Below are 18,000 nucleotides of genomic sequence, written 5' to 3'. Positions count from 1 at the left end.
TAATGAGAAAATGTATTTTTCACCGAAGAGATTTCAACGCCTCAATATGTCGTGCAGTGACACAAAGTGAGCTAAAATGAAAAGCAAAATAGGCGACGCACATATTCACGGGGTTCGACAATATGTCGATGTGATAGAGCTTGTGCATTTTTTATTCCAAAACTTTGAGCTTATTGACCAACGAGTACCCGGGCTAGCTTGGTGATGCAGTCGGAAAATAGAGCTGTGCTGTTATTGGTTAAACCTGCAAGAATGAGAACGTGAGGTGATGGGTGCCCACGGCAGCCACTCCGACGCTCAACTCAATAAGCCTGAAGAGAAAAGCGAGAGAAAGGAATTGCTCATAACTTGAACAGTATAAAAGAACATCGTACCTTTGCCTCTCTGGTCGTTCTCCTTTAATACTGTAAGAAGACAGAGATAAATATAGCATTTTCTGATAATCCAATGATGATGTGATCGTTTGCTTGATCAGGGATATCGCCGGCTAATAGGTCGGTGATCCCGCGACTATAGCCATAATGGGTATACGCGGGACTGTGCCTGATAATGATAACTTTGTGCCGAGACTCATCTTATCCAGGGGAGGGCCAGTTATGCTAATAAACAGGGTGTTGAGGTGTGCGGGCCTTCCTTTCCTAGAGTGGGGCCGCGCTACCCACTCATCAGATCTTGCCACGTGGACCTATTATGTGTTGACAACTCATGCCTTTCTTTGGGCGACCCTTGTGCAGCATCACGTGGACCTATTATGTGTTGAAATTCTCACAGCACCTCGACCCATCAAATGAATAAGTTTTTATTAAACGAGTTTCTTAGGTTCCCGATAATAAGTTTTAAATGAGCAGCCCTAATTTCATGAGTCTCTTATTTCGCAAACCTTTCTAAAAAAACCGCATTTTGTTTCCCGCGGCCCAGTTTCTTTTCTCATTTGAGCCGAAAATGTTGCGTTGCATCGCATCCATTACATTGGATTACGCTGAAGGAGTTCATGATATGCTGTAGTGTTAAATTTTCTTTTGTCGATTTCATCACCGCACTGTGCAACGAAACTCAACAAATTCTTTAGGGAGTGGATTGTGTAAATCTAGCATCAAATTGAGTTCAGCACCAAAGAATACGCATATCTTTTCTTCTCATGGACAATGTGTGCCTTTGAGTGGAAATTTTAATACGATTACTCTATCGTGATGAAAATAACGTTCAAAACTGTACGAAAAATCTATAAAAAGCCTGAAAATTCGGACAGAATAATTTTTTCTAGGGTCGAAACTTGGCCAAACTGCCTTCGACTGTAATCTCATGTTTTCTGTTGTCAGTTTAATCACCGCACGACGAGGCGAAACCCGACGAGTGAGCGAGCAGATTGAATAGAAAATGGAAAAACAAAAAAGACAAAGAGCAACATGCGAGTATCTTGGCCGTCTACCCACGCAGTAACCTATATAAAAGGAAACTTTGAAGTGTCTCGTTTTATTTGGTAAAACTTACAACTTGAAATATGCTCATCTCCTCGATAATCCATGTATCGCGGCTAGGAGCTGCGAGGTTTGAGCGTTGACAATACTAGCAAATGGTTGGAGTCAATTTTCCCTTAAGTGTGGGTTTAACATTTGCACACAAGGATTTTACAGGGCCTTCCTTTCCTCCGTACGTCAAGTTAATGTCAGCGACCTCGACCTTCTGGCATGGAAAACTGCTGCTGCAATTAAGTCGAACAGCTACTGCGGTCGCTGAAGAGCCCCTAATATTCTTGAAGGTGACGTTGGAGATCTTAACTTTTGACGGAAGCTGAAACAAACATCAGAAACGGCAAAGGGTTACAGAAATTTCATGTTGCGGGCAGATTTGTCCACGGACAATGCATTAAGAGACTCTTTCATTTTCATTTCTTTTCGCGTTACCTTTGGATTGCACTGATTCCATGGGCAGTACATTTGATCTATAATGATAGGGTTGCGGACATTTTTCATCATAATATCCTCGAAATGCATATCAGAGGCCATGCCACCATGTAATGCCGGCCATGTCTTAATTCTCACTCCATTGTCGGTGTCATAGAAGGTGCAGTTCCTTACGAAAATTCCAGAGACAAATTCATCAGTGGTCTTCCCTAAACTTCCCACGCTAATGCCATGTCCATGTCCACATCGTACGTTTGTGATCCTTATTTGTTCGCTGGCACCACCAATGGAGATGCAGTCATCGCCGGTGGCAATATTTGAATTAATAATGTTGATCCCGTTTGAATGCCCGATGTGAATTCCATCTGTATTGACGCTATCTCCTGGTGCAGTGATCGTGAAGCGATCAAAAGTAAGGTTTTTGCCACCTAGAAGATTGACATGGAAATTCTTACTATCGAGCGATGTTACGTCCTAAACTACGCTGTTGGTGATGAAGTCAAACCGCAAGCTCTGGCGTGTTTTTAAAGGGACAAGAATGTAATACCCGGCTAGATTCAGACATCGGAATTCCTACCATCCGGGGGAGTTCGAGGATGTCAGAGGTCTCTGGAAGGGTAAGAGAAAGTTTTCTAAAATATGTGCAAGTGTTTTAAAGGTTTAGCGTAGAAAAGGATTGAGTTTTGAAGAGATATGGCCAAGGAGGCATTTTGCCATGTTCGGCCCCCTAAGGTTAAGTTCGGCCGCCTAAAGTGCCCAATGTTCGGCCCCCTAAGGTTAAGTTCGGCCGCCTAAAGTGCCCAATGTTCGGCCCCCGAAGGTTATGTTCGGCCCCCGAAAGTTGCATAGTTTTGCATGCGATTCGGCAGCCGAACCTGAGGCGGTTGCTCATCTATAAGTGCACCGAGTGGCAGAAAAAGGAGGAGGTTTCTTCTCTCCTTCTGACCTAGGTGAGGTCTTGATCTCCTTAAAGTATTTTCATGGTTTTTCTTCAAATCTTTCATGGTTTTTATGAGTTTTACCCTTGTTTTGAAGAGTTGTGAGCTTGAAACAAGGTTTTGGAGTTTGAAGCTTTTGAAACTTGGTTTCTCCATATCTTTGAGTTTGGATAATCTCAGCCTTTGTTCTTCAAGAGGTAAGTGTTGATCCATGGTTCTTCTGATGTTTTTATGAGTGTTGTAAAGGGAAAAGGGAGCTAGGCATGAGTTTGCATGAGATGTGCATCATAGGGTTTATGAATCCTTTATGTTTGATGTGTGTCTTGTGAGCTTGTTTGTTGGAGTTTAAAGTTATTTGAAGCTCCCTTAGGCTTGTTGAAGTGTTTATGCATGTTTTAGAAGGGTTAAATGCATGTGTTGAGGTCTGAACAGGTGATGGAGGGACTGGCAGGCGTCCTTGTGCACGAAACTGAGTTCTGGCTAAACTCAGGTTCGGCCCCCGAAAGTCCAAGTTAGGCCGCCGAACATGCCTGACTTTCGTCTCTGGAGGAGACATTCGGCCGCCGAAGGTGCTGCCGAAGGTGCCCTGTCCAGCCTTCCTTTGCTTGTTTTGCATGCATGTTTTGTGATGTTTTAGAGGGTTTTTGGAGAGATGTTCCTAGTTATGTTAGAGTATGTTTGGTACCTCATTTATGTCCATCTGTGTAGGATTGGACCGAGGAACCGAGGAGGCTCCAGAGTTAGAGTTGGCCCAGAGTTAGCCAGCATTGGCTAGAGGTGAGTGGAACTAAACTGAATATTTTATTTTGAGAAATGACACGATTCTAGCATGATCCATGCATCATAAAATGCCATGTTATGTAATAGGTTGTATTGCATTAGAATCCACGAATTTGATGCATTGCATAAGTTGTTGTTGTGGTGTGGATGAACGTTGGATGATCCTTAGCCCTTGACATGAGATAAGATACTACTACAGAGATATGGCATGAGATAGCCATTCCAGGTCGCTCCTGGATAGTCCAGGTCGCTCCTGGTACTCAGTTACAGATAGACATACAGCATAAGAGAAGACTGGGTGATGGCTCCGCCTCCCTAGCATTATTGGATTTGTTGTGATATGATACAGTACAGAGAAGACTGGGTGATGGTTCTACCTCCCTAGCACAGTTGGGTATAGAAGTCTAGGTGATGGCTCTGCCTCCCTAGCAAGTAGGGTATTTGTTTATAGTAGGGGGCTATAGGTGACAAGTTCATCCGTTTGATGATTTGTTTGTGATGTGGCGCATTTCATGATAACATGTAATTAATGAACTATTTTACTGTTCCTCCTCACTGGGCTATAGAGCTCATCCCACTCCCTTAACCCCAGTTTTGCAGGTTCTGAGATAACTATGGGAAGTCAAAGTCAGCAAGAGTACAGAGGAAAGTTGTGCTTGAATGTATGTTGTAATAGCGTAGTGGACATGATGTAATTAAAAGAGTAGTAGTAATGTAATGTAATGTATAGATATGTACTGTCGTATACTGGATAGACTTGTGCTTTTCCTAGTATCATTGCTATAGTGTGATGTATGATTAATCCCTTGTACATGAATCCTGTTTTACGTTTCTTGATGAGAAATGTGTGAGTTAGGCTTAATGTATGGCTTTGATGTGATACCAGTGGATTGTGTTACAGAGTAAAAGGGTTTCAATCCCTTGATCCACAGCAGATAGTAGTCCCTGGTATAGGCCCTGAGGGCCATTTCAGATTGATATATCTGAGTAGCAGTAGTTAAGCCTACAGAGTTTTACAGGATTGTTGAGTATCTTTGTATCATGTATGGGATTTATCAGGTACACAGAGAGTATAGTCGGCTTGCTACGGGTCCCGGCGGCCTTAAGCCGATCTGGATCCTAGTGCCAGTGATGGTTCGGGCCGTTACAGAGGGGTACCGGTTTCCGGGTCGTTACAGATTGGTATCAGAGCATAGGGCCTCAAAAGTACGGTGTGTTGGGATATCCCACATCGGAAAGAGGTATTGTCTTGTATAGGAAGGAAAGCACAATAAGTTAAAATCATGTCCACTAGGATAGGATGTGGAGTCCTGTTTTGCATGTTGATGTGAAATGCCATGATAAGTTGCATGTGCAGTATTGATATATTTAATATGTGCTGAGGATTCATGTGTTTTCACATGGATCATTTGATGATATTTTTGTGTGATGTTGTGCTTTTCAGAGGCAGGATGAGAGGAACTCGTCGATCTGCTAGATTGACAGGAGCTCCGCCGGAGGATGAGGACATGGATGCTCATCTCCCCGTTCTGCAAAGGGCAACATCAGATAGTATAAACAGAGAAGGTACATCAAGGGACCCTAGAAGGTCTGATGATGAGAGTAGAAGGGGAGTTGTCCAGAGTGGTATGTCAGTGTGTATGAGAGAAATAGAGGAGAATGAGCAGAGTGGAGATGGTAGCTTTGGCAGGAGTGGGTTGGGAGGAGATATGGGTGAGTCCCAAGGAGGCACTCAGGCCTCGAGATTTGTTCCACCTCAGTATCCACCCTACCAGTGGGGGGTAGAGTACCCGATGAGAGGTACATCAGAGTTTCCTAGTTATCACCCATATCCCACCTTTATGCCCTATCCTTCCTTTTATCCGCCATATCCACCGCCACATCCACAGTATACCATGTTTCCACCCTTCTTTGGTTATCCAAGTTTAGCAAACCCTACCTCAGGGAATGTTGCACCTCCTCCACCACCAGGAGAAACAGTAGCCCCAATTGTCCAAACACCCAAGCCTAGTTCACCTGGGGAAAGTATGGTGCAGATGATAGCTTATTTGAGGTTGGATGTTCCCAAATTTGAGACTGGTGATGACCCTGTTGAGTATCTTAGAATGGTTAAGCTGATAACCGATGAGTTGGGAGCTAATGAGAGTAGAGCCATACAGATGCCAGGGGTTACATTGAAATGTGAGAAGGCAAGGGAATGGTTCACCCAATATGTGGATCCGAGGGTAGAAAACTTATCCTGGGAACAGTTTGCTATAGAGTTTGCAGGATGGGCTTGTTCAGATAGCTCAAGGGAGCATAAAGCGAGTGACTGTGAGCAGCCAGGGCAGACAGAAAACATGAGTATAGAAAATGACCCAGAGACTAGTGATCGTTTTCCTTTGGGTGAAGCTGCTGCAAAGAATAAAAAGAAAGTGAGAGGCCTGAAAGGGTCAAAGAAAAGGGAGTTTTGGAATAGGGTAAAGTTTGGCATAGGTTGTCGCGAGGGTTCGAGTTCTGGTTGGGATAGTTCTAGATGTGTGAAGTGCGGTAGGAGGCACAAAGGTGTATGTCGGGCTGGGACAACAGCATGTTTCAGGTGCGGACAGGAGGGGCACATGGCACGAGAGTGTCCCATTACGGTCATGTCAGCACAGTTCCCACAGACATCCGCAGACAATATAATGCCACCAGAAGCTCCAGCCTCGGTACAGGGCAGAGGTAGAGAAAGAGGGGTAGTCCCTTCTTCAGGAGGTTCCTTCAGTGGACGTCCGTTAGTTCCGGCTCGGATTTTCACCCAGGATCAGCCAGAGACAGACACACGGAACACAGTGGTGCCAGGTAAACTCACTTTTGAGTGTTCTAATGTGTATAGAATATCAGTTGATGTGAAAATAGTAAAGTGTACTAGAGTTAGATGTTCAGAGCCAAAAGGTCAGAGATAAAGGTTTAGAGACGAGTGAGTCGCTACATGTTAGTGAGCCAGGAAAAAGCTCGAGAGCTATAGCCGTATGGCTTTGAAGTCCAGGTAGAGAGAGAGTGATCTCTCATCTCTGAGTGTAGACCTCAAGTAAAGAAAGAAGGCAGAGAATAGCGAAAGAAAGTGAAGAGTAAGAAAAAGAATAAAAGTAAGTAAGAGAAAAGTAAGGAAAGAAAAGAGTAAATGAGAGAAGATAGAGCAGAGAAAGAACATAATAGACTAAATGTAAAGTAAGAAAGGTTAGAAAGAGATTTCAGTTTAGTCTGGGATTAGATGGCGAGTGAGCTTTAGTTCAGATAGTTCTGGATCCGTGAGGCGTGGAGGTTACACAAAAGTAGTCTGATGGTATGGGACTACGGCATGTATAGATGCGAGCAGAAAGGACTCATATTTTGTGAGCGTCCTACTGCGGCCCAGATTGGCACAGTCCCAGCAGATGACTTCGAGTAGTGTAACTCAGCCTGTTGCTCTAGCCATGTTTCAGGACAGTGGTTGACGCAGGAGAAGAGAGTTCTCCTTTTCTTTGGTCGGTTCCCGAAGGAAGATTCGTTAGCTTTAGCTTGGATCTTCATCCTGACTTAGTAGGCGGTTAACACATTGAACACGGTGACGTCAAATACGTTCACTTGAGGGTGTTAAGATGTGTAGGTTATAGTGGACCCTGATGTTTCTTTCCCTGTTGTTGTGAGAGCCATAAATAGAGGAGGGGTTGATAACTTCTGGCTTAGAGTGTTCTCTTTGGGTCAGAGGGCCCAAGAGTGTGATCCATCTATGGCAGAGTCAGTCTGTCGGTTCAGTTCAGAGTTTGGTGAGAGTAGTAGATGCCGTCCAGCTGACCTTATGGTTCTAGGGGTGACTGATGATGTCAACCTAGGGCGGATTGGCTAGCTACTCGAGGTACTACCTACGTCTGCAAAGACAAGGTAGGACAGGTCAGAGTTCAGAGGCTCGGATGGGTCAGAGTTAGTCCTTAGAGGGGGACAGTTTAGCATACCCAGCAGTTTGATATCAACCCTACAGGCTCGTGAATTCGTTAGGGAAGTTAGTCAGGAGTTTTCTTGCTCTTGTTTGAGCGCATAGCCAGGTCAGGGAACCAGCCTCAGTATTCATAGATAGGAAAAGAGAAAGAGTGTTAGATGTTATTCCAGACGAGTTAACAGGTTTACCATTAGTAAACCCAGTGGAGTTGAGACTAGATGTATCTTCACCTTTTCCTTTGGAATGATACCTGTAGCATGTAAGAGTTGAAACCTATAAGAGCTAGAAAAGCAGTTACAGACTGAAGAGAGATAGTAGAACAATGTGCACTTGGTAGTAAAGGCTTCTATCCGACTTAGTACTACACCCTGGAGTGTTCCAGTATCGTTGTGAGAAACGAAGGATGAAACCTTGAGATTTTGTCACAACTGTGACTAGTTGCACAAAATCACTACCAAGGACAGGTGTTCCCATGCAGAATGGATGATCTATAGGACCAGTAGAAGCTGGTTGTTTTCCATAATAGATCTAAGAGTTGGGAACTATATGGCCAAAGTCAGTTAGAGAAAAGTCAATTTAGCAGTTGCGTAGAGGTGAGATCTTTATGATAGTGAAGAGTCTAAACCAGAGGTAAGGGGTAAAACTGCTCAGCGACTCTGAGTATACAAGACAGTATGTCCTAGGTGAGGCAGATGAGATGTTAGCTGCCCTCAGTCAGAAGTTGCTTTTCAAGTTATCCTACAGAAACAGATAGCTAGAGAGCTAGAGAGCTAGAGCGCTAGAGATAGTCCAGTGTAGTTAAAAAAGGGATCAAAAGAGAAGAAGCCAGTATAGTAAAGAAGAATAAAGACGGGCAAGGATCAGAGTGCGCAGCAAAATCGTAGAATAGTTTAGAGAAACAGAGAAGCATGCCCGATATCTACGAAATGTTGTAGATTTTCAGAGAACATGGCATAGAGGTCAAGTTCTGTAAGCTGAGTGCAATTTCAGGGCATGTCTGTTTCATTGTGATGTGTCACAATATAACATTGAAAGTAAGTAGAGAGAGAGAACGTGATAGCCAAGTCATCTAGCATTTCCGTAGAGTTATAAAGCCGAGAAGCATCAAAGAGAAAGGAAGATCCGTAGTCAGAAGTACAGGTTAGTATAACCAGAGGAGGAGTGCGAATAAGCTGAGAAAAGGCAAAGAAAAGAAAAGTTAGTAGTCATATGAAAGAGTCAGGTCGTTTGTGTACAAGCAAGAGTGGTAAACACTCAGTGTAGACACAGCTTAAGCAGTGAAGGGTCAGCAAAGTCAGACAGTATAGCCAACCCGAGAGTTTTACTCCAGGGGAATCTGTGTCTCGTCGTAGAGACCGATGGTAGGCTTTCTTCTTGTTTCCCTGTATGTTTCTTGTTGTTGTTTTAACATTCGAGGACGAATGTTTTTAAAGGAGGGAAGAATGTAATACCCGGCTAGATTCAGACATCGGAATTCCTACCATCCGGGGGAGTTCGAGGATGTCAGAGGTCTCTGGAAGGGTAAGAGAAAGTTTTCTAAAATATGTGCAAGTGTTTTAAAGGTTTAGCGTAGAAAAGGATTGAGTTTTGAAGAGATATGGCCAAGGAGGCATTTTGCCATGTTCGGCCCCCTAAGGTTAAGTTCGGCCGCCTAAAGTGCCCAATGTTCGGCCCCCTAAGGTTAAGTTCGGCCGCCTAAAGTGCCCAATGTTCGGCCCCCGAAGGTTATGTTCGGCCCCCGAAAGTTGCATAGTTTTGCATGCGATTCGGCAGCCGAACCTGAGGCGGTTGCTCATCTATAAGTGCACCGAGTGGCAGAAAAAGGAGGAGGTTTCTTCTCTCCTTCTGACCTAGGTGAGGTCTTGATCTCCTTAAAGTATTTTCATGGTTTTTCTTCAAATCTTTCATGGTTTTTATGAGTTTTACCCTTGTTTTGAAGAGTTGTGAGCTTGAAACAAGGTTTTGGAGTTTGAAGCTTTTGAAACTTGGTTTCTCCATATCTTTGAGTTTGGATAATCTCAGCCTTTGTTCTTCAAGAGGTAAGTGTTGATCCATGGTTCTTCTGATGTTTTTATGAGTGTTGTAAAGGGAAAAGGGAGCTAGGCATGAGTTTGCATGAGATGTGCATCATAGGGTTTATGAATCCTTTATGTTTGATGTGTGTCTTGTGAGCTTGTTTGTTGGAGTTTAAAGTTATTTGAAGCTCCCTTAGGCTTGTTGAAGTGTTTATGCATGTTTTAGAAGGGTTAAATGCATGTGTTGAGGTCTGAACAGGTGATGGAGGGACTGGCAGGCGTCCTTGTGCACGAAACTGAGTTCTGGCTAAACTCAGGTTCGGCCCCCGAAAGTCCAAGTTAGGCCGCCGAACATGCCTGACTTTCGTCTCTGGAGGAGACATTCGGCCGCCGAAGGTGCTGCCGAAGGTGCCCTGTCCAGCCTTCCTTTGCTTGTTTTGCATGCATGTTTTGTGATGTTTTAGAGGGTTTTTGGAGAGATGTTCCTAGTTATGTTAGAGTATGTTTGGTACCTCATTTATGTCCATCTGTGTAGGATTGGACCGAGGAACCGAGGAGGCTCCAGAGTTAGAGTTGGCCCAGAGTTAGCCAGCATTGGCTAGAGGTGAGTGGAACTAAACTGAATATTTTATTTTGAGAAATGACACGATTCTAGCATGATCCATGCATCATAAAATGCCATGTTATGTAATAGGTTGTATTGCATTAGAATCCACGAATTTGATGCATTGCATAAGTTGTTGTTGTGGTGTGGATGAACGTTGGATGATCCTTAGCCCTTGACATGAGATAAGATACTACTACAGAGATATGGCATGAGATAGCCATTCCAGGTCGCTCCTGGATAGTCCAGGTCGCTCCTGGTACTCAGTTACAGATAGACATACAGCATAAGAGAAGACTGGGTGATGGCTCCGCCTCCCTAGCATTATTGGATTTGTTGTGATATGATACAGTACAGAGAAGACTGGGTGATGGTTCTACCTCCCTAGCACAGTTGGGTATAGAAGTCTAGGTGATGGCTCTGCCTCCCTAGCAAGTAGGGTATTTGTTTATAGTAGGGGGCTATAGGTGACAAGTTCATCCGTTTGATGATTTGTTTGTGATGTGGCGCATTTCATGATAACATGTAATTAATGAACTGTTTTACTGTTCCTCCTCACTGGGCTATAGAGCTCATCCCACTCCCTTAACCCCAGTTTTGCAGGTTCTGAGATAACTATGGGAAGTCAAAGTCAGCAAGAGTACAGAGGAAAGTTGTGCTTGAATGTATGTTGTAATAGCGTAGTGGACATGATGTAATTAAAAGAGTAGTAGTAATGTAATGTAATGTATAGATATGTACTGTCGTATACTGGATAGACTTGTGCTTTTCCTAGTATCATTGCTATAGTGTGATGTATGATTAATCCCTTGTACATGAATCCTGTTTTACGTTTCTTGATGAGAAATGTGTGAGTTAGGCTTAATGTATGGCTTTGATGTGATACCAGTGGATTGTGTTACAGAGTAAAAGGGTTTCAATCCCTTGATCCACAGCAGATAGTAGTCCCTGGTATAGGCCCTGAGGGCCATTTCAGATTGATATATCTGAGTAGCAGTAGTTAAGCCTACAGAGTTTTACAGGATTGTTGAGTATCTTTGTATCATGTATGGGATTTATCAGGTACACAGAGAGTATAGTCGGCTTGCTACGGGTCCCGGCGGCCTTAAGCCGATCTGGATCCTAGTGCCAGTGATGGTTCGGGCCGTTACAGAGGGGTACCGGTTTCCGGGTCGTTACAAAGAAGCACATAAAGGAAACGTTATTAATCATCTTACAAAGCAGTATGATACATGCACAATATACGATTCAATTAAACTTACAACTGGAAGTCTCTTGCATTTTGGATTTCGACCGCAGTTATTTTGCTTCCAAGCCACTTGCCCTTGTCCGTCGAAGGTTCCACCACCGGATAATTTGAATTGATCAATGTATGCAAAAGTAATCCAGCTGTCCTTGGCATAACTGCTAGGGTTTATCGGTGCCAATAAGGTTCCTTGGACTTGAAGCTCCATGGCTCCCTTGCATGGACCATTTAAGTCAGTTAAACCTATGGAATATGTTCCTTTGGGTACTACAACTATGTTGGAACCCTTTGCTGAACAAGCCTCTTTCCACGCGCCCAATAATGCCTGAAAAGGAAAAAAAAAAGGGAGATGAAAGTTCAGTTAAAATGAGGTATAAGAAAATCACGGCGAAATTAAAAATTAGGAATCGTCAGCACACCTTGCTAATATCTGACTTGCCATCGGCTTTACCACCATAATTTTTCACATCAAATACGGCAGATTGAACTCTACCAGCAAAAACAAACAATAATAGCAAAGATGTCAGGGAAAAATACGTCTCCAGGGTCGTCATCTTCATGAAGCCTTTTCTTTTCTAAGTTCTTTCGTAAAATGCGCGGCAAATTAGAATGGATTTCTCCTTGTTTGCAAAAGCTTTTATATCTAAGCAATTATCTAAAGTTACCGGATTTTATAACGGAGGGAAGTTATTTACTTGTAACTTTTGTTCTATTATTGGAAATTGTTTTGTCGCTTTTTAATAAAAAGCATAACAGAGAAATACCGACTAACGTCTAACCTATAAGTAGATATTGTCTTGTTTTTCATTCGTTTGCAGCAAAACTTATCTTTACGTCTAAGCCTTTCATACTGATATAGCGATTTCTTACTTGTTCATGACAAGCACCCTCCAACGCCAATAGTAGATTTTCATTTGTCTCGCACCGTGCAATATTCCAAAATATTGCATAAAAAAAATAGAATTCACATAAGTAGAAATCGCATGCACTTTTTATGAGCCGCGTCACGTTTCCTTTTAAAGAAAAGGAAACGGAGCAACGATTAATCGTGACACATACTCACAGTGACTTCCTTTCTTGAAGAGATTTTAAGTGATGATGCTTGAGTAGATCCTAAATCATAGCACGGGTAGATTTATTCGCTTCACAGAATATTCTATTTTCATAAAATTAGTGCCATGTACCTTCTAAATTCATAATCGGTCCTTGAATCTTTTGAAAATTGCCCTTAGCATGCAATAAAAAAAAATTTAAAGACGTTAAAAAAACCTAATGAGAAAATGTATTTTTCACCGAAGAGATTTCAACGCCTCAATATGTCGTGCAGTGACACAAAGTGAGCTAAAATGAAAAGCAAAATAGGCGACGCACATATTCACGGGATTCGACAATATGTCGATGTGATAGAGCTTGTGCATTTTTTATTCCAAAACTTTGAGCTTATTGACCAACGAGCACCCGGGCTAGCTTGGTGATGCAGTCGGAAAATAGAGCTGTGCTGTTATTGGTTAAACCTGCAAGAATGAGAACGTGAGGTGATGGGTGCCCACGGCAGCCACTCCGACGCTCAACTCAATAAGCCTGAAGAGAAAAGCGAGAGAAAGGAATTGCTCATAACTTGAACAGTATAAAAGAACATCGTACCTTTGCCTCTCTGGTCGTTCTCCTTTAATACTGTAAGAAGACAGAGATAAATATAGCATTTTCTGATAATCCAATGATGATGTGATCGTTTGCTTGATCAGGGATATCGCCGGCTAATAGGTCGGTGATCCCGCGACTATAGCCATAATGGGTATACGCGGGACTGTGCCTGATAATGATAACTTTGTGCCGAGACTCATCTTATCCAGGGGAGGGCCAGTTATGCTAATAAACAGGGTGTTGAGGTGTGCGGGCCTTCCTTTCCTAGAGTGGGGCCGCGCTACCCACTCATCAGATCTTGCCACGTGGACCTATTATGTGTTGACAACTCATGCCTTTCTTTGGGCGACCCTTGTGCAGCATCACGTGGACCTATTATGTGTTGAAATTCTCACAGCACCTCGACCCATCAAATGAATAAGTTTTTATTAAACGAGTTTCTTAGGTTCCCGATAATAAGTTTTAAATGAGCAGCCCTAATTTCATGAGTCTCTTATTTCGCAAACCTTTCTAAAAAAACCGCATTTTGTTTCCCGCGGCCCAGTTTCTTTTCTCATTTGAGCCGAAAATGTTGCGTTGCATCGCATCCATTACATTGGATTACGCTGAAGGAGTTCATGATATGCTGTAGTGTTAAATTTTCTTTTGTCGATTTCATCACCGCACTGTGCAACGAAACTCAACAAATTCTTTAGGGAGTGGATTGTGTAAATCTAGCATCAAATTGAGTTCAGCACCAAAGAATACGCATATCTTTTCTTCTCATGGACAATGTGTGCCTTTGAGTGGAAATTTTAATACGATTACTCTATCGTGATGAAAATAACGTTCAAAACTGTACGAAAAATCTATAAAAAGCCTGAAAATTCGGACAGAATAATTTTTTCTAGGGTCGAAACTTGGCCAAACTGCCTTCGACTGTAATCTCATGTTTTCTGTTGTCAGTTTAATCACCGCACGACGAGGCGAAACCCGACGAGTGAGCGAGCAGATTGAATAGAAAATGGAAAAACAAAAAAGACAAAGAGCAACATGCGAGTATCTTGGCCGTCTACCCACGCAGTAACCTATATAAAAGGAAACTTTGAAGTGTCTCGTTTTATTTGGTAAAACTTACAACTTGAAATATGCTCATCTCCTCGATAATCCATGTATCGCGGCTAGGAGCTGCGAGGTTTGAGCGTTGACAATACTAGCAAATGGTTGGAGTCAATTTTCCCTTAAGTGTGGGTTTAACATTTGCACACAAGGATTTTACAGGGCCTTCCTTTCCTCCGTACGTCAAGTTAATGTCAGCGACCTCGACCTTCTGGCATGGAAAACTGCTGCTGCAATTAAGTCGAACAGCTACTGCGGTCGCTGAAGAGCCCCTAATATTCTTGAAGGTGACGTTGGAGATCTTAACTTTTGACGGAAGCTGAAACAAACATCAGAAACGGCAAAGGGTTACAGAAATTTCATGTTGCGGGCAGATTTGTCCACGGAAAATGCATTAAGAGACTCTTTCATTTTCATTTCTTTTCGCGTTACCTTTGGATTGCACTGATTCCATGGGCAGTACATTTGATCTATAATGATAGGGTTGCGGACATTTTTCATCATAATATCCTCGAAATGCATATCAGAGGCCATGCCACCATGTAATGCCGGCCATGTCTTAATTCTCACTCCATTGTCGGTGTCATAGAAGGTGCAGTTCCTTACGAAAATTCCAGAGACAAATTCATCAGTGGTCTTCCCTAAACTTCCCACGCTAATGCCATGTCCATGTCCACATCGTACGTTTGTGATCCTTATTTGTTCGCTGGCACCACCAATGGAGATGCAGTCATCGCCGGTGGCAATATTTGAATTAATAATGTTGATCCCGTTTGAATGCCCGATGTGAATTCCATCTGTATTGACGCTATCTCCTGGTGCAGTGATCGTGAAGCGATCGAAAGTAAGGTTTTTGCCACCTAGAAGATTGACATGGAAATTCTTACTATCGAGCGATGTTACGTCCTAAACTACGCTGTTGGTGATGAAGTCAAACCGCAAGCTCTGGCGTGTTTTTAAAGGGACAAGAAGCACATAAAGGAAACGTTATTAATCATCTTACAAAGCAGTATGATACATGCACAATATACGATTCAATTAAACTTACAACTGGAAGTCTCTTGCATTTTGGATTTCGACCGCAGTTATTTTGCTTCCAAGCCACTTGCCCTTGTCCGTCGAAGGTTCCACCACCGGATAATTTGAATTGATCAATGTATGCAAAAGTAATCCAGCTGTCCTTGGCATAACTGCTAGGGTTATCGGTGCCAATAAGGTTCCTTGGACTTGAAGCTCCATGGCTCCCTTGCATGGACCATTTAAGTCAGTTAAACCTATGGAATATGTTCCTTTGGGTACTACAACTATGTTGGAACCCTTTGCTGAACAAGCCTCTTTCCACGCGCCCAATAATGCCTGAAAAGGAAAAAAAAAGGGAGATGAAAGTTCAGTTAAAATGAGGTATAAGAAATCACGGCGAAATTAAAAAATTAGGAATCGTCAGCACACCTTGCTAATATCTGACTTGCCATCGGCTTTACCACCATAATTTTTCACATCAAATACGGCAGATTGGAACTCTACCAGCAAAACAACAACAATAATAGCAAAGATGTCAGGGAAAAATACGTCTCCAGGGTCGTCATCTTCATGAAGCCTTTTCTTTTCTAAGTTCTTTCGTAAAATGCCGCGGCAAATTAGAATGGATTTCTCCTTGTTTGCAAAAGCTTTTATATCTAAGCAATATCTAAAGTTACCGGATTTTATAACGGAGGGAAGTTATTTACTTGTAACTTTTGTTCTATTATTGGAAATTGTTTTGTCGCTTTTTAATAAAAAGCATAACAGAGAAATAACCGACTAACGTCTAACCTATAAGTAGATATTGTCTTGTTTTTCATTCGTTTGCAGCAAAACTTATCTTTACGTCTAAGCCTTTCATACTGATATAGCGATTTCTTACTTGTTCATGACAAGCACCCTCCAACGCCATAGTAGATTTTCATTTGTCTCGCACCGTGCAATATTCCAAAATATTGCATAAAAAAAAATAGAATTCACATAAGTAGAAATCGCATGCACTTTTTATGACCCGCGTCACGTTTCCTTTTAAAGAAAAGGAACGGAGCAACGATTAATCGTGAACAATACTCACAGTGACTTCCTTTCTTGAAGAGAATTTATAAGTGATGATGCTTGAGTAGATCCTAAATCATAGCACGGGTAGATTTATTCGCTTCACAGAATATTCTATTTCATAAAAATTAGTTCCATGTACCTTCTAAATTCAATAATCGTCCTTGATCTTTGAAATTGCCCTTAGCATGCAATAAAAAAAAATTTAAAGACGTTAAAAAAACCTAATGAGAAAAATGTATTTTTCCACCGAAGAGATTTCAACGCTCAATATGTCGTGCAGTGACACAAAGTGAGCTAAAATGAAAAGCAAAATAGGGACGCACATATTCACGGATTCGACAATATTCGATGTGATAGAACTTGTGCATTTTTTATTCCAAAAACTTTGAGCTTATTGACCAACGAGCACCCGGGCTAGCTTGGTGATGCAGTCGGAAAATAAGAGCTGTGCTGTTATTCCACCATAATTTTTCACATCAAATACGGCAAGATTGACTCTACCAAGCAAAAACAACAATAAAGCAAAGATGTCAGGGAATACGTCTCCAGGTCGTCATCTTCATGAAGCCTTTTTTTTCTAAGTTCTTTCGTAAAATGCGCGGCAAATTAAATGGATTTCTCCTTGTTTGCAAAAGCTTTATATCTAAGCAATTATCTAAAGTTACCGGATTTTATAACGGAGGGAAGTTATTTACTTGTAAACTTTTGTTCTATTATTGGAAATTGTTTTGTCGCTTTTTAATAAAAAGCATAACAGAGAAATACCGACTAACGTCTAACCTATAAGTAGATATTGTCTTGTTTTTCATTCGTTTGCAGCAAAACTTATCTTTACGTCTAAGCCTTTCATACTGATATAGCGATTTCTTACTGTTCATGACAAGCACCCTCCAACGCCAATAGTAGATTTTCATTTGTCTCGCACCGTGCAATATTCCAAAATTGCATAAAAAAAATAGAATTCACATAAGTAGAAATCGCATGCACTTTTATGAGCCGCGTCACGTTTCCTTTTAAAGAAAGGAAACGGAGCAACGATTAATCGTGACAAATACTCACAGTGACTTCCTTTCTTGAAGAGATTTTAAGTGATGATGCTTGAGTAGATCCTAAATCATAGCACGGGTAGATTTATTCGCTTCACAGAATTCTATTTTCATAAAATTAGTGCCATGTACCTTCTAAATTCATAATCGGTCCTTGAATCTTTTGAAAATTGCCCTTAGCATGCAATAAAAAAAAATTTAAAGACGTTAAAAAAAACCTAATGAGAAAATGTATTTTTCACGAAGAGATTTCAACGCCTCAATAGTCGTGCAGTGACACAAAGTGAGCTAAAATGAAAAGCAAAATAGGCGACGCACATATTCACGGGATTCGACAATATGTCGATGTGATAAGAGCTTGTGCATTTTATTCCAAAACTTTGAGCTTATTGACCAACGAGCACCCGGGCTAGCTTGGTGATGCAGTCGGAAAATAGAGCTGTGCTGTTATTGGTTAAACCTGCAAGAATGAGAACGTGAGGTGATGGGTGCCCACGGCAGCCCACTCCGACGCTCAACTCAATAAGCCTGAAAGAGAAAGCGAGGAGAAGGAATTGCTCATAACTTGAACAGTATAAAAGAACATCGTACCTTTGCCTCCTGGTCGTTCTCCTTAATACTGTAAGAAGACAGAGATAAATATAGCATTTTCTGATAATCCAATGATGATGTGATCGTTTGCTTGATCAGGGATATCGCCGGCTAATAG

At 42.0% G+C, this 18,000-nt stretch overlaps 1 protein-coding gene and 1 pseudogene across 1 annotated transcript; both read right to left on the bottom strand.

The window, feature by feature from the left end:
- Window positions 1–1,697: 1,697 nt before the first annotated feature.
- On the bottom strand, window positions 1,698–14,219 carry LOC122722436 (polygalacturonase-like). The gene is made up of 6 exons (XM_043953134.1): window positions 14,186–14,219; window positions 14,023–14,119; window positions 11,844–11,913; window positions 11,424–11,749; window positions 7,748–7,809; window positions 1,698–2,332 (listed from the first exon to the last, which is right to left on the bottom strand). The coding sequence occupies exons 1-6, from the start codon at window positions 14,217–14,219 to the stop codon at window positions 1,821–1,823; spliced, it is 1,101 nt and encodes a 366-aa protein (XP_043809069.1). The 3' UTR covers window positions 1,698–1,820.
- On the bottom strand, window positions 14,169–16,099 carry LOC122722435 (annotated as a pseudogene).
- Window positions 16,100–18,000: the final 1,901 nt, after the last annotated feature.

Source organism: Manihot esculenta, chromosome 18, assembly GCF_001659605.2.
Source record: "Manihot esculenta cultivar AM560-2 chromosome 18, M.esculenta_v8, whole genome shotgun sequence".
In the NCBI taxonomy this organism is placed as follows: domain Eukaryota; kingdom Viridiplantae; phylum Streptophyta; class Magnoliopsida; order Malpighiales; family Euphorbiaceae; genus Manihot; species Manihot esculenta.
This window is presented reverse-complemented; position numbering and strand designations above follow the sequence as displayed.

Excerpts from the sequence above, each read along its gene's own strand:
- LOC122722436 (XM_043953134.1), bottom strand. The coding sequence starts at position 14,219 with ATGGATTATCGAGGAGATGAGCATATTTCAAGTT. Across the intron at positions 11,750-11,843 it reads GCAAGTCAGATATTAGCAAG|GCATTATTGGGCGCGTGGAA; the intron begins GTGTGCTGACGA and ends TTTCCTTTTCAG. Across the intron at positions 2,333-7,747 it reads CTCCACTGGGTTTACTAATG|GTGGCAAAAACCTTACTTTT; the intron begins GTAAACCTGTTA and ends TCAATCTTCTAG.